This window comes from Lepisma saccharinum, chromosome 15 (assembly GCF_977018435.1).
Source record: "Lepisma saccharinum chromosome 15, izLepSacc3.1, whole genome shotgun sequence".
NCBI lineage: Eukaryota > Metazoa > Arthropoda > Insecta > Zygentoma > Lepismatidae > Lepisma > Lepisma saccharinum.
In genome coordinates this window covers 14,773,769-14,790,946 of record NC_139243.1, presented here as the reverse complement: position 1 = coordinate 14,790,946, position 17,178 = coordinate 14,773,769, and the positions used below count along the sequence as shown (strand labels likewise).

General features: G+C 37.7%; 1 protein-coding gene across 1 annotated transcript in view; it reads left to right on the top strand.

Moving 5' to 3' along the window:
• Window positions 1-12,389: 12,389 nt before the first annotated feature.
• LOC145999127 (uncharacterized) overlaps window positions 12,390-17,178 on the top strand; it is a 29,739-nt gene continuing 24,950 nt past the window's right edge. The window contains exon 1 of the mRNA XM_083136063.1: window positions 12,390-12,499. Coding sequence (XP_082992189.1) covers window positions 12,390-12,499 — 110 coding nt within the window. The remainder of the gene's footprint in view (window positions 12,500-17,178) is intronic.

Here is a 17,178-nt window from a genome sequence, read left to right as displayed (position 1 = left end):
GCTACTCATTCATAGCTTCCCAATTTTCTCAGGATGGTGGGTGGCCATTTTCCCATGCACTAACCAAAATCTCAAGAGAAAAGTTGTTACACTTACCCCAGGAAACTTGAAGCACCATGCTTTCCATACTCTGAGTCCAAAACCTGATGTCTTAGACCAGATGGCCACACAAATGCATTTGCTGAAACTTATGGAGATGGCCATTTTTAGGATTGCTCAGAAAAACATGTGATACTTATGGATTGATTGACTGATTTGGTGTTTTAAGTCCACTTTATGCACAGTAAGGCTCTTCGGGACTGGACTAGAGTTTTAAAGTGGGATCGATATTGATTACTAGGCAATGACGCTACAACTGCACCATCATAGAGGCCCACTTATGGATTGATAACACAGGCCAACAAACTGAAGGGTCACAAACACTTTTTTCAAACTTTGTAGAAAATATAAAGTTTTTTTGGGTGATAAGACCAAAAATGATATGAATTTTTCTCCATCACCCACCTGTTTTCCACAACTGGCATCGATATTTGGAACTATATATATATAATAACTTTTGCGTATGAGTGTACTTTCCGAAATAAGAAAATGCAAGATTGACATCGCCCCTATGTCGCGACTTGAAGCCTTGGCCATGTTAGGAACTCCGATCAGGTTGTTTACATCATGAAAAAACTAGTCATTTATTTTCTGGGGGGTAAAAGACGGTTAAAAAAACACTGAATAATTCATATGGAAGGCTTAATTTTAAAGATAGAAATTTCAACACTCAAAAGCCCCAGTTTTATTCTGTACAGGTATGAATGTACATGAAAGAGAAGATATTAATTTTGTTGCTTCCCTTTTTACATCTGTTTTCTCTTGTGTTGGATGCTGCTATTGTTGCTCCTCTTATGTGGCATCTCTGGAATGTCACAGTGCAGCATCCAGCAGTAGTCCCCATCATATGAGTGTCCCACCTAGCCTGGTATCTTCTTTCCATCTCTTTTATGTCTTGATGGAAGCGTTCTCCTTGCTCCTCGCTCACAGCACCAAGGTTTTCAGCAAAAATATCCAAGTGAGCATGTAAAAAGTAAAGTTTGAGGCTCATGTTACATCCCAACACTTTGAACTTTGCCATCATATTTTCAACGATGTTTACATAATCTGGATCTTTGTTGTTTCCAAGGAAGTTCTGAACGACACTTTGGAAGACATTCGAAGTCTCACTCTCCACACTAGTCATTGTAAGTGGGAAGTTGTCATCTGACATGAGTCGTCTTATTTCAGTGCCAACGAAAATGCCTTCCTTTAACTTGGCTTGTGATAGGTTTGGGAACCTCTGGCATAGGTACGTGAAACAGGTCCCAGATTTTGAGTGCATTATCAAACTGTTTCATGATGGTCAGTTTTATATGCAGAGGCTGCAGGAGAACTTTCTTCACATCAACGAGACTTTCATGCAAAATGTTCTTCTCTCCTGGTTGCATGGTATTCCTTGGTGGCCAGTGTTTTTGTTCCCAGTCTTCACTTCGCACTCTACTGTCCCATTCACCTGTAGATGAAGCATGGATACTTGGTGTATCCGCCCTGTTGACCAAGAAACTTGCATAACACTTTCAAATCTCCACAACTCCTCTCATCTCTGTACTTCAATTTTGTTAATAGGAGCTGGAGATTTTCATGCGTTTCTCTAAAGTGCACTGAATGCCCAACAGGTATTGACGTGATGTTGTTGCCATTGTTTAAATTAGGCTTGTTTTTGAAGAGTCAATGAAAAATCTCAGTTCATCTTTGTTGTACTTTCTTGTGAGAAACAGGAAAAGAATACGTGATCTCTGTTCCTATAAAACGTAACTGATGATCCACCAGCTAATAAAATCTTTTCCTGCAGCCTGGAGCGTAACAGTTCAGCTTTATGCTTTGATAGTCCTAAATCACGAACTAAATTGTTGAGTTTTGGCTGAGTAAACAACTGAGGTCCTTCAAATTCAGTTTCACATGAAACGTCTGTATCATTCTTTCCTGCATCTATGTCTGTGGCGTCACTATCATCTTGTAATGTCTTAGTTGGCTCAGGAACGGGGATGCCTGGCCGATGAGAAACAGGGCATATAGCTGAGCAAGGGTTTGCATACACGATTACATTTCTCAAGGATTTTTTTTTTCTCATGAAGATTATGTGTTGCTAAGTGTCAAGATAGAAATTCTGGGGCACGGAAAGAAATTTTTGGATTTCTACCTGCTATGAAACTTATATTTTTTTAATATTTACATTCCATACCTACGTAACATTCATATGATTTTCCAGGGCTTCCATCATGGCTGTACATCATGGATTCACGTCACAGGCGCACGTCTACATATTCTCTTTTTCTTCTTATGATTGACTTGTGGAATGGGATAATTTGCAATATGTTATTGTGATGTATTGGCGGGTTGAACGTTTCAGACATTACAATTGATTTGCGATCCTCAGCGTGTGTAAATACTTTATCTTGTGGAACATAGTGCACATTTTTTTTGCAAACTGCAGGCCGTAAAGGGGAGGGTTGTATTTTCTGAATGACTTGTGGGATGGAATAATTTGCGACTTCTTATTTTTATGATGGAACGGAAGTAGAGGGTAGTATTCTGTGGAAAAGGACAAGAAAGACTATTGACATACAAGTTACTTCTCCTTTGGACTTTGAAATTTAACTTCAGCCCGCAATTCTGTGACTGGCCTTGGAAGAAAGAGGTAAGCTACCTGCTGAGGTTAATTTTTAGCCTTAACTTTTTTGTACCTTCATGTGTCAGTGCGGAAAATAGTGTTGGGGGCAGGTGGTTCGGCCAGTTTCTAACATGCCTTTCAAAAGAACTCTATAGAGACAGGCGGGTATCCAGAGCGGAGAGGAGCGAAGCGGAGGCGTTGCCGCGATAGCGGTAGCAGGCAGCATGTTAATTACCCCAGATGCGGAGCCCGGAATCGGCTGGAAATTTTGAAAGCAATTTTCATGACATTTAGTATGGGTGCTACCAAACGAACATGGCCGCAAGTAAACTTCCTCCTCGCAACTTCAAACTGCTATATCTCAACAATAAACGGCTGTACAGTACTAAATACTTCTTTCTGCGCTCCAGAATTCCTTTCTTCACACTTAGCAACACACAATCTTCATAGGAAGAAAAAATTCCTTGCGAAATCGAGGGTGAGTTAGATGACCATGGACACCTAGGTCTGCTGTATAAAATGAGGTCTGGCTCAGGGCACCAGTCGGCATGCGACAGGTGCCTTGAATGCATATACTCTTATTCCTTTTTTTGGTCGCCTTATCATGCATAGACGTGGACAGCGCTTACATATATTACACATGGATATATTATACATTCGCACTGGACTATTTATGTTGCGCACGGATTATGACAGTGTTGCCAGGCAACAAAATATCACGGAACAATAGGAAAGATCATAAATTTTCAAGTTTCTTCTTATTTTTTTTCCTATCGAACAACATACCATTCATGGCTGTGAATTGATTTGGAGGGACACAGGATGCGCAAGTGAAACTTTGCGATTTCCTTCAAATCCCTGGCTAGTAGAAGGAGATTCATGGAAGTTGTGACAAAATGGTAGGTGATGGACAAGTTTTACCAAAGCACAGGTTGAATTGTAAAGAAAGTTTTTTCACTGTTGGTCTGTATCTGTGTATGCTATATTTCTCATCACACTATAACTTTTGGTGCACCTCGAAGCCCGGTAGTTCACTGACAACCGTCATTTGTCTGTAGTTGTGAGCCTTCAAGTATGTTCCGTGAAGTGAAAGACGCAGTGAAATTGAAACTAATGTGAACATAGTCATCATCTGCAAGTTAAAGTGTAATTTAGTCTATCTTACCAATACATAGCAATATATGAAAATGAATAGATGATCATGAGTTACTCTGTGTGTATCAGAATATATTGGTTTATATATGTTGAAGAATTCTGTAAGTAACAAAATACAATATATTTCAAACATTTCAATTCTTGAGAAATCAGCATTTAATTTTGATGGTTAATGTGAGCTGGCAGAACCTTCAAAGTATGTTGTGTTTTTTTTTTTGCACTCTGTGTGTAATAACCTGTTTTCTTAAATAATAAAACACTATATATGTATATATCTGTATTTATTTTATTATGAATACTTTGGAAGTTTGGTGTTGAAATGCACACCTAAGTATTCATCACAGTGAAAACCCTTTTAAAGCCCACATTAAAGGTTCCATATACACTCCTTCCATAAAGTTTTGGAATATTGTTATATTAGGCATTAGGTGATAGGCACAGCCTTGGAATGCAACAATCCATGTTATCTGTGTCTGCTGGATGTTCTTATGTTTTCACCAACATATGCCACTTTGCCTATCATCTATTTCCTAATATAAAAATATTCCAAATTTGTGCCTAATATAACAATATTGCAAATTTTTTCTGACGAGTGTATTATGTGGATATGAGATTTCACATAAATGAAAAGCCTTTTAACACTAGAACCGCGGGCTTTTTTTATAACTAGAATCGCGACAGCTGTCAAATTGAGCACCATGAAAAAAGTGGATTATATTTATAGTTTTGTTTGTTAACACATTGGGGTCTCACGACGGGCATAGCCCGCAGTGCACTTACAGTCAATGTGGACAAACGACAGGCATAGCCCGTCCTGCGGTATGCAATCGCTTTGCCAATTGAACGACTGGCTATGCTCGTACTTTGTCTCATGCGCGTGTTCATTCAAGCCCCTCTGTTGAAATTCCAACCGCTAGGTGACTCGTGCTATTTTTATCTGCGACTGTTTGTTGTCGGGTTGATGTACTGTGCATTGTTTAGAATGGCGTCATTAGATCCAGACTGCATAGAGGATTCCGACTCAGAGTTTGAAGTTAGCGACGATTTTCATGATGCAGATGAATTTGAAGATTTGGAAGGTAGGTTATACTCGTAATAATTATTGTCGACAATATAAACAGTGTTGCAAACTCTAGTATTTTATGAATGAACTGAGAAGAGGTAATTTTTTTGGGTCTATTCATCTTGCCTCTTGTTTGATTCTCCTACATGCACTGATGTACTTTTAGTTTTTCCTTTTATTATTTTGTATATTGTATGTAAAATGAAAATTTATTTTATTTATTTAGTTTATTTATTTATTTGTTTAATTTTTACACATGACGCAGAACCAACTGATACATCATCTGGTCCTTTCCCCAACCACTTTTTCATACAAAAGATAATTACTTGTAATTTGTAATTATTTTTTTTATGTGCACATAAGAAGTATTCTTATGCAAGATTCTAAAGATGTATTGATAGTTTATGTAGTTAATTATTGAAATTTCCAGATTACGAAATTAAAATATCTCCATATTAACATTTGTTACAATGTTTTACTTTTTTCTTCTTCACAAAACATTGCTGAAAAAAATATTAAAAAACGTCTGAAAATGAAAATAAAATTTAACCAATTTTTGTTCATTGAAAAGAGGAAGTTTTGTAGATTTAAGAAATATGTGGTAAATAAAAACAAATTAAAAATATTTTTTCTATGATTTTTTGAGAAACAACCAAAAACCGCAGACCAGAGGTAACAATGCTGTATTATGAGCCAGACCCGAATGTGTTAATATATTTTTAATTGTTTCAGTACACATCTTTAATTTCACAGAAATGAATACATGAACCCGTTCTTGTTTTCACAAAATTGAATACAAATAAATATTAAAATTATTTCATGCAATAACAATAAATTTACTTGTTTGGCATCATCTGCAATGCAATTTGTGCAGTATTTTTTAACAATTTTTACACATTTTCCACATACTGCTTTTCACACTGCTCACATAACTCTCCTGTCTTGTTTCTGCATTTTGATGTTTGACACTGTCGACGCTGTCGTTTTCCTGGAGGCTCGTAGGACACAATCAGTTGATTGGCCTATGGGATTCAGTTGCTTCCTTCTTGGAGTTCTCCAGAAAGTTCCATCAGGAACAAGTGACGACCAAATTTTCGCCAGTTGTACTCTTCTACAAAATATATGCATTGAGAGCGGATAGGTTCAAAATGTTGTAGAATTCATGAACTGGCCATCTTCGCAATGCTGCTTTTACAGAAACTTTATGAGCCATCTGATCGACTACATTTACACCAAACTTTGTGCTGTTGTAAAAGCTGACAGTTTCACCACTAGCAATACACATGTTTGAATGCATGGGACTGAGAATTAGAACGTTTCTGTTTCTTTTTCCTTGGTACACAGTGAGTGTGCTGTCAGAGTGTCTACTCAGAAGAACTGTAGAATACTGTTCTAGAAGAGATGAATTTACCTGCTGAGCACTTCTTTTCTTGAACATCTTATTGCTCCTACCAAGATAGTGTTCTTAGCTTTCAGCGTTTCAGCAAGATTCCATGACGTAAAGAAATTATCGGTTGTGACATTTCTTCCTTTTCCAACAAAGGGTTCCATCAAGCGAAGTACAACATATTCTGCAACAGGCTGATCTGCTGGGCGATCTTCATCTTTACCCAAATAAGGGAAACCGTTTTTCAGGTACTTACTGTCGACATCAACTGCAAGCCAGAATTTAATGCCGATCTTGTCTGGTTTATTTGCCATGTATTGCAAAAATCTACACGTAACTTTTGTAGGAAATAGCTGTTCATCTATAGTGATGTATGCTCCTGGTATGTAATTTCTGCCATAATTTTCAATGAAACAATTCCATATTTTGGACACATGCGCAAACTTGTTACTTTTAATGCATTCGGATCTTTGTTGTTTTATGATCAAAGTGCAGATATCACATTATTTCATGAAATCTGTCCCAACCATGGTTTCACGAAAAAATGGTGGTGCCCATGTGCTGTCCCACAAACTGTCTAATTCAAGAGTTTTCGCACAATGTGTTCCGCTATCATACAAAATTGCGATAAATGAATCAAGTTCCCTGTAATGTAACAGACCAGTCATTTCCTCCAGTTTGAGGATGAGCTTCTTCTTCAGTGCAAGATTTTATGCGACGAAGGATCCTCTCACTCACAAAAAAATAACATGCACTTGAAACCTTTCCTTCAAGAATATTTCATTTAGCAAATCCTTATTGGCCAGGCTTTTCTTGCAAAACATTATATGCTGTACGTCTTCCAGGAACATTTACATTGCATGAATTACAGTCCATTCGCTTCTATTTTTAGCACTCTATATCATTCCAGATAGAAAAGGAAACTCACCTGGAGACACTGTGGGTTTTCTTTTTGCTCCCCGGTGAAATGTAGAAACAGGTGATGCTTCATTTTCTTCATATTCTGACGAATGGTTGGATTCAATGTCTTGTTCTAGTTGAACAATATCGGGATCCTCTTCACTTTCACCTCCATGGGAATTGTCAGCATCTATGTCCTGAATTGAGTCTAAATACTTTGATATATCTTCAGCTGATAGTCCACGTTCAGCCATTTTTAGAGCACAATAATCACTCACGTGTGCGAGAATCAAATATGAAGAAAACACAACAAACAAAGACAGTGCTTGCTAAGTTTCACAACTCCCTATTCAGTACAAACAAAGAGATTGAACATTCACCTGTAAGCTGCTGCCACCTAGTGTTAAATCTAATAAATGACACAGCAGGTGGCAGTAGCTTGAAGGCGAATTTTGTAATACATCTCCCAAAAGGAGGTTTCCATTTTTCTGTTTACCTATGCATATGCGACCATTTTGACCGCCCCCGTGTTTGGAGGTATTTCGATGAATAACTTCATAATAAATTTATTTAAAAATTTTTATATCAAAAATACGTTCTCAACATAAAAAAGTCAAGGAATTTCAGATGATTCAAATAGATATTAACGTCTTAACAGCAGTTTGAAATTCATGACCGCTTCCGTGGTTCTAGTGTTACATATTTAACTTGAAACATAGATTTTACCCATGAAGAAACATAGTCATTCCATTCGAAATCAACACAGCCTTTGACCTGACCATCTCCGATTTTCATGAAATTTGGGGAGTTGAAACTATGCGTGGAACTTAGTAACTATGAAAATTTTTAGTCTCGTGCATCTTGTAATTGCTAAATTATTCAAGGTCAAAGTTAGCAGAAATTGCCCTTTTTGAGCCCGCTTAGCTATACTAAATCTGCTGTAACTCCGCCCCTATTTTGCCTAGGAAGCTCAAATAAAGCTTATTGTACAGGGAATTGAACAAGCTTTCCAGTGATATATAACAAGCCTACCTTTGGATGAAAATATAATTTTGTCACGTGCCCTTGACTTTTGACCTTGAATATCTCAAAACATGTCATCACCAAAAATCGTGAAAAGAATATATTTGGTCCCTCATTCCATACTATAAAACATATCAAAAAATCATTCTGGGACTGCAATGGGATCAGAAGATACAAAATAATATGTGTAACTATGTGACTGATAAAAGCCCCATTACATGAACTATGATGAGTCAAAAGTCCCTTAACATCCCTTACAAAATGGGAAGGAGTTATCCTGGGTATAATTGGTCATGAAAGAAATAGGTTAGGCACAGGGAGATCCCTAGACGTGTGTGTCAAGCGCAGGTCCGGCATATTGTTGACCGCCATGTTGAATTCAACGCAAAAATTTCAAAGGAGAGGGTTGATGTGATATATCAAATGAGGCTAGAATTTCACGAGAAATGAAGTGACGAAGGTTTATGCAACATATATTTAACCAGCAAAAATTTATACACATATCTTTCACTTATGATATATGCACATTATAATGTTGTTAATGTTCCTGTGAGCACACTCGTTGACGTCACTCACACTCGCATAGAACATTTGGCAATGTAGCATGTGCAACAACATCGCAAGCAGCAACTATGTCTTCTCTCAGATGGTCAATATCAGGGACTTTTAGTGCATGCACCATTCTCTTCAAATGTTTCTGAAGGTAAAAGTCCTCCTAAGATGTTAGATCTGGGGAATGTGCAGGCCTTTTAATAGATCCCCGTGTGCCCATCAACCCACCTAGAAAATTACCATGAAGAAATTGCGAAAATGTCCACATAGTGTGGTCACACTCTGTCCTGTTTCAAAACTCTCGAAAAGTGCCATATCCCGTAAGCAAGGGTGAAAAAACCTGTTCACTTAACAAATCCAAGAAGCCCTCACCATTTAAGGTTCCGTTGTTGAATATGGACCAACCATTTCCGTTTGCCATACATTATACCACATAATTAGCTTACCAGCAACAACCATTTGACTGAGCAAATCACAGGTATTGCATATTATTTTTATTAATTTCACCGTGAACATAAAAATTAGCCTCGTCAATGAAGAATTTTTCATTCCAAAGGAAGTGTCACGTAATTGTTTGAGATACTTTTCCCAATATCCTTCACTATTCAACTATTTGGTGAATGTAGCTGATTAAAATCATATGCAATGGTGCGTATACTTCTTTCTCTCCCAAGATGTCTGCGTGATCTCGATGAGTTCCTAACACGTTAGGAGCATTCCAATGCTTTGTTTTTAACACCTCGAAAAGGAGAAAATGGTTACAAGCATGCAGTAATAAATTTTTGCTGGTTAAATATATGTTGGATAAACCTTCGTCACTTCATTTCTCGTGAAATTCTAGCCTCATTTGATATATCACATCACCCCCTTTCCTTTGAAATCTTTGCGTTGAATTCAATATGGCGGTCAACAGTATGCCGGATCTGCGTTTGACACACACGGCTAGGGATCTCCCTGTGCCTAACCTATTTCTTTTATGACCAATTATACCCAGGATAACTCCTTCCCATTTTGTAGGGAGTGTTAAGGGACATTTGACTCTTCATAGTTACACATATTATTTTGTATCTTCTGATCCCATTGCAGTCCCAGAATAATTTTTTGGTATGTTTTAGAGTATGGTATGAGGGATCAAATATATTTTTTTCACAATTTTTGGTGATGACATGTTTTGAGATATTCAAGGTCAAAAGTCAAGGTCACGTGACAAAATTATATTTTTATCCAAAGGTAGGCTTGTTATACAGGGTCCGGCAGAATGAATAGTAGGATATAAAAAGGACAGAACGTCGAAACAAATCGAATAATTTATTGAAACACACATTGAAAACAAAGAATAATAGATGCCATTACATACCATATATGCCATTTTACTTGGTTTTGAAGATAACGACCGACAGATGGTCGCCATCACGTTCAGCGCATTCTTCCAGGCGGCGAACAAAAGCTCACATCACCCGCTCCAGCATGTCCAATGGGATCGCCTCCACAGCTGTACGTATCCTTGCCTTCAGTTCAGCCACGGTATGAGGACGTGTAGCGTACACTTAACTTTTCAGGTAGCCCCCCAAGAAGAAGTCAGGGGCTGACAAATCTGGCGACCGTGATGGCCAATGAATGTCCCCAAATCTGGAAATCAATCGACGAGGAAAATGACGGCGCAAGACAGTCATGGACCGGCGGGCCGTGTGAGCTGTTGCTCCGTCCTGTTGGAACCATATGTCATTGTTCACCCTTGGAAGGAGGAAGTCATGTAACATTTGGACATAGCGATCGCTATTAACCGTTACCGCACGTCCATGAAGATCCTCAAAAAAATATGGACCGATGATGCCAAACGATGCCACACCACACCACACCGTCATACGTTCACTGTGCAGGGGTTGCTCATGCAGCCAACGAGGATTAAATGGCGCTCAGTATCAGTATCTGTAATTCTGTTTATTGACACCACTGTGCAGATCAAAATGCGCCTCATCTGACATCATAAGTCTGTTGTTTCGCATCTGCGGCTCGGCTGCTAAAAGTTCCAAGCAACGCAACGCAAAGGTTCATCGGGCATATTTATCTTGTTCGGTTAGTTTCTGTGCGACCTGCATTTTGTAGCGGTGGAAGTGGAGGTATTCATGGATGATGCGCCGCGGGGAACGATCTGACATTCCTAGCGCCAAGGCATGTCTGGCAGCAGAATGCCGAGGACTTCGGATGAGTGCTTGACGGACCTCCTCCACTCGCTCCTGGGTTCGTTGTGTCTTTGGTCGCCCCGGTCTTTTCTTTTTTGTTGACGATGCATTAGTCCTTAATTGTTGCGCCCACCGTACAATCGTCCTATGATCCGGGACGTTCTGATGTCGGCCCACCTGGAAATGGCGACGAAAGAGTCGCTGCACGGTGATTGGAGACTCGTTATTTTTTAAATATGCCTCAACGGCGAATGCTCGAAGTTCCGAACTCCACAAGGCCATACTTACAAATGGCAGTCCTTCCTCAATGCAGCGCGCACACACGTCGTTGCGCAGGCGCAACAGCGACGCCATACTACGTGACTCAAATCAGGCTATTCATTCCGCCGGACCCTGTATATCACTGGAAAGCTTGTTCAATTCCCTGTACAATAAGCTTCATTTGAGCTTTCTAGGCAAAATAGTGGCGGAGTTACAGCACATTTAGTATAGCTAAGCGGGCTTAAAAAAGGCAATTTCTGCAAATTTGACCTTGAATAATTTAACAATTACAAGACGCACGAGACTAAAAATTTTCATAGTTACTAAGTTCTATGCATAGTGTCAAATCCCCAAGTTTCATGAAAATCGGAGATGGTCAGGTTAAAAATTGCATATCTGTGTTGATTTGGCATGGAATGACTCCATAGAAACATAGATTTTTCTCATGAAGAAACTTAATATGGATTTGAGAATTCATAACAAAGGATAATTCAAGTGAAAAAAGTGTGATCTAATACTAGAGGAAAAAACAACATGATACCAAAATGATCAATTTTAGTTTCCTGTAGTATTCATGTGTAGTTTCTGTATAGATGTTTTAACAAAATGAATGAATATTGTATTTGAACCTCTGATTTTTTTAATATCATAATTAGGACAAACTTGAGACTCCTGGTCACAAGTAGATATGGATGTAATAACGCTTGTTTACTTTGCAACAGAAAGAAGAAGAAAAAAATGAGTGAATTTAAATGTGAGAGGGAATGACAACATATTGTCAAACTATTGATATGCACAGAGCTTTATGGCCAACCTAATGAAAATTACAGCAAAAATATGGATATTTTTTTACTAAACTGTTTAGAAAATATTATGTATTAATTCTTGAAGGAATAATATACATTAAATTAGGCACACACTGGAGATGTACTACGTAGAACTTTAAGCGAGAAATGCAGGCTTGGCTGAATTCCATGGAAGTGATACCAGTCTCGCTCGATAGCTCTGTGGTAGTGCAATGGCACGGAATGCCAGGGACATGGGTTTGAGTCCTGGCCAAGCCTGCATTTTTCACTGAAAGTTCTAAATAATAATATACATGTATTTATCTTTTCATGAGTACATCACCATCAACAGTCTATTCTACTCTCCTTTCTTTTCATTGATTTGCACATGTCAGTCATTCTCATCATTTGCTCAGAAAGTGAAACTATATTTGTACCATATTTTTTCAGCTACCTGATCAAGAACTACGTGGAAGAACAGCTACAAGATGTCCCAAGGTCAGTTCCACATTTGCCAGGGTCTGCAGGAAACTTAAGAGAACAAGAGCAGCCAAAAGAAATTACAGAATATTTCAGTAGAGAAGAGAAATGTGAGGCTGAACCTGCACCAAAAACACTTGCCAGCAAGGCACATGTTCCTGGTTCCAAGTCTAATAACAGGAAAAAGCAATGTATAGCACCCATTTCCAACAACACTTTCTCTGACAAAGGAGATCTGATGGCCCATGAAGCTGAGTGTAATACATATACGAATGTTCACACAAAAGAGAAATCTTTTAAATGTTCAATTTGCAACAAAGATTTTGCCTGTAAAGATCATTTAAATGAGCATGTAAAGGTTCACACTAAAGAGAAGCCTTTCAATTGTTCAATTTGCAATAAATATTTTAGCCGTAAATATGATCTTAGTGTACACATGAGTGTTCACTCAAAGGAGAAGCCTTTCAATTGTTCAATTTGCAACAAAGGTTTTGCCCATAAAGTTAGCCTTAATGCACATGTGAGGGGTCACACTGGAGAGAAGCCTTTAATTGTTCAATTTGCAACATGGATTTGGCCCATAAAATTTATCTTAACATGCATGTGAGGGTTCATGCTGGAGAGAAGCCTTTCAGTTGTTCAATTTGCAACAAAAATTTTGCCCGTAAAGTTTATCTTAATATGCATGTGATTGGTCACACTGGAGAGAAGCCTTTCAATTGTTCAATTTACAATAAATATTTTAGCCGTAAAAATGATCTTAGTGTACACATGAATGTTCATTCAAAAGAGAAGCCTTTCAATTGTTCAATTTGCAACAAAGATTTTGCCCGTAAATATTATCTTAATAAACATGTGAGGGGTCACTCTGGAGAGAAGCCTTTCAATTGTTCAATTTGCAGTAAGTCATTTACCCGTAAAGTTTATCTTAATGAGCATGTGAGGAATCACACTTTAGAGAAGCCTTTCAAATGTTCAATCTGCAGTAAGTCTTTTATCCGTAAAGTTTATCTTAAGTATCATGTAAGGGTTCACACTCAAGAGAAGCCATTCAAATGTTCAATTTGCAATAAATATTTTGCCTACAGAAGCAATCTTAGGGTACATGTAAATCTTCACTCAAATGAGAAGCCTTTTAATTGTTGAATTTACAACAAAGGTTTTGCTCCTAAGGGCCAACTTAATGCGCAAATGAGCATTCACACTAAGTAGAAGCTTTTCCATAGTTGAACTTGCTAAGATGTTTTGTCTGGAAGTGTACACTTAATGTACACATGAAGCTTGACAGTCGAGAGTAATATTTTAAATGTTCAATTTGCAACAAGGGTTTTGAGAAATGAGAGATGTGTTCATTCACATATGTGCATTCATGCTAAAGAGAAGCCTTTTAATTGTTCAATTTGTAACAAATGTTTTGGCTGGAAGAATAACTAATAGGCATACAAAGATGTTTCATATCAAAGAGAAACTGAATTTGTGTCAAGATTTTCCTGTAAACATATCTTCAGAGTACATATGGGGACACACACATGAAACAGAAATATATTAGTTGCTTAATTTGAATCCAATATATTGTCTGCAAACATAATGTTATTATGCATGGGAGGAGATTACAGACCAAACAGAAGTCATTAAGGAAGTATTTCAAACAGTTATTTGTATTAAATCTTTCGAAATCATACCATCAGTGTTTCTAAATTGATTTCTAAATAGAAATCTCTTAACTCTGTGCACATCTTGCATGCTTTAGGACCTTGACATCTGCGTTATCAGAACCCATTGTCTGCAAACATTTCAAACATTTCACCAGCAAATACTAGCACTCACTTTATCCGCAAAATGCTTTTCCTTCCTTGTTCCATTGATTTCAGTGGCCACTGCCACCATGCTCATTGGAACTTGGCTTTACTGTCCTCTATTAATAGAACAAGGAAGAAGAAAGGGTTTAGTAGATAAAATGAGTACTAGTTTCTCCGTATTTATCTACTACCGCATCTCATCTCCCAATTGAGAATGTCACCAGTAGTTGAAAGATAATACTGACACTTGATTTTTAACAGACACACCATTTCTTATGCCCATTCCTTAACCAAGATACCAAACAGAGAAGGAAACTGTCTTAGCAGGCACTTTCCTCTGTACATGTGACCATTGTGAATAGGGATTTTTATTGGCCTGAGCTGTGAACATTGTCACCTATGTAAACATGATAATATTTCAGCAGATTACATAATACAACTTGTTAACCACTGATATAGCACGTAAAAAGATCTTTCTCTCACCAGCCGCTGATGCACTGAGAAAAATAATATTGTAATATTTAATGAACTTAAAATTGATGAATTTAATTTTCATGTTTTGAGTTTTTCCCAGATGTGCTCCTAAATATCAACAATATCAGCATTCCTATAGAACTTTTTTTCGTAAGCATTGAAAAAAAACTTGGTTGTTGCTTCGTAGTGACCAGACACACTTTCCCTTTGCATCAATTTGTGGACAAGTTTCACCACTGCACTACAAGCAATTGGCCAGTCACCTCTCAGTTGCTACACCCTCGTAGCGCTTCACTTCACTGGTACAACTTACCTTACTAGCTCAACAGTGCATTCTGGTAACATCCCAGGGTTCGGGCAGAAATACTGCATTCCCTCCCCTTTTATCCGTTTGTGAAGTCCATTGACTTCGTGGTGGTTTTTGTCCCGATCCTTGTATTCCACAAGTATTGAACTTTTAAAATAAAAAAAAAACTGTAATATGTTCTAATTAGAGTTTATTAAAATCACTCATGCACGTATATAGCGTAATACAACATAAAAATAAGACAATTTCGTCTGTTTACAAGGTGTAGCGATTCTCGGCAATTTATGTATAAACATATATGTATAGGTGTAAGTGTAATTTCCCACTACGCGAAGCACCTCTTTCTCTCTAGCACTTTTCCGAACGAACTCCCAATGGCTCTGTGGAAAGACGTTACTACTATTTCACTAACTCAGTGGTACCAGCCACTATTTATTTTCAATACCAGAAAGTGCATTAAAAATTGTATACGTTTGAACTTCCTCCTACGTGGCAGTGTGGTCTAAGCCGCTGTGCTTTGTATTCCAACTGTGGGACAGCATACGTTCAGTCTCTGGGTTCTTGGCCTGTGTATAGGAGCGGTGGCAACCCACCATTGTAAGGAAATTGGGAGCTAGCGCTACTGTTTGTGGTAGTTTGCTGAAACTTTTCCAGGAAACCTCGTACAAAATAAGATTGCAAAAGAATTTACGTGTGTGCACAGAGCTTAATATTGAGTCTGCACTACATAATTTGTGTTTTCTTTCACCGACACAATCCTCTCTTTTATCTTACATTGAAAGCAAATATGATTCTTAAAGATAAGTGGCTCAACAATAAAAGAAAGCAATTACAAAGGAAAGAGTTGTCCCTTCTTTGTCAACAATAGCCAAACAAGAATAAAAGTTACCATTTAAGCATTGTTACAATTCTTGCTTGTCCACCAAGATAACAAAAAGAAAAATATTGAAATATTTACAGAAGATTACAGTCGCAAGCTGTATTCATTGTTACAGGTTTTTACATAAAATGCACATTCTTGCATCGAAGAGAAATAAACAGATGTCCTTCTTACGTGAGTTCTATCTTTCTTGGCATTTAAATGCAAGATTTAGCAGAACAATGAATTCCTTTTGTTCAACAGTATTGAATAATGAAAATAAGAAAACAACAATTGAATAAATAAGTTCACTTGCACTTGAGGATTTCCTTTCTTCAGACAAAATGCATCCATTTGTAAGTTATCAGGCAAGGGTCGTTTGACTTGTGAGATCGCATTGTTTAAGAGCCAAAACAATATCAGTGATGAAATCAGACCATAATTTATGATTTCTATGACAATAAGGGTGCAATAAAACTTTCCACTCCTTCCACTGTTCTAATTCTTTGTTGAGTGCAGCACATTTAGCGATGGGAATCAGATAAGGCTTCCTAAATAAAGGAATTTGATCAATTAAATTTATTTCACATTCCAGTCTTTTGACCATTCCTGGTCTGTCAAAAAACGTCTGTTAATATTTTAATATTAACTCGAACAATTCAGTCTGTTCTGCAAAACTCATAGTAAGACTTTCATCCACCTTGCACTTCAAATACTCTACACTAGCCATCCACTCGTCATAGTGAATGTGGTGCGGAGTCTTCCTTTGCCCAACCATACCCACGTTAAAAACTATATTCTCAGACAAGGATGATTCATCAATGAGGCAAAGTATCAACTGATTGGATTGGAAGTTCACCTTAGCCTTGGAACTCCTAAAAACATATCTGCCAGAATGTTTTTAATCACAAAAATGTCTACTTGAACTTCCTGTGCATCAAATGATATTGTAAGTTTTTATTTACCACACACACATACGTGCTGTTTTCCTGTAAAGTCTGTCAGCCTAACTTGTGGTTTCTTTCCAATTGTCATTTTGCTAAATTTCTGCACTAAACATTCCCAAATTTCATAATTCAACAAAGATATCTCACTCCCAGTATCAATTACACAAGATACTGGAAGTCCAGCGATGTTACTTTGCACGATAGGAGTGGTGCTATTCGGAGATAAATTTTGAACTTTAAATACGGCACATCGGATCACAGCCTTTTCGTTTTTGGTTAAATTAATAGTCGTGGTCACTCCAACAGGTTCC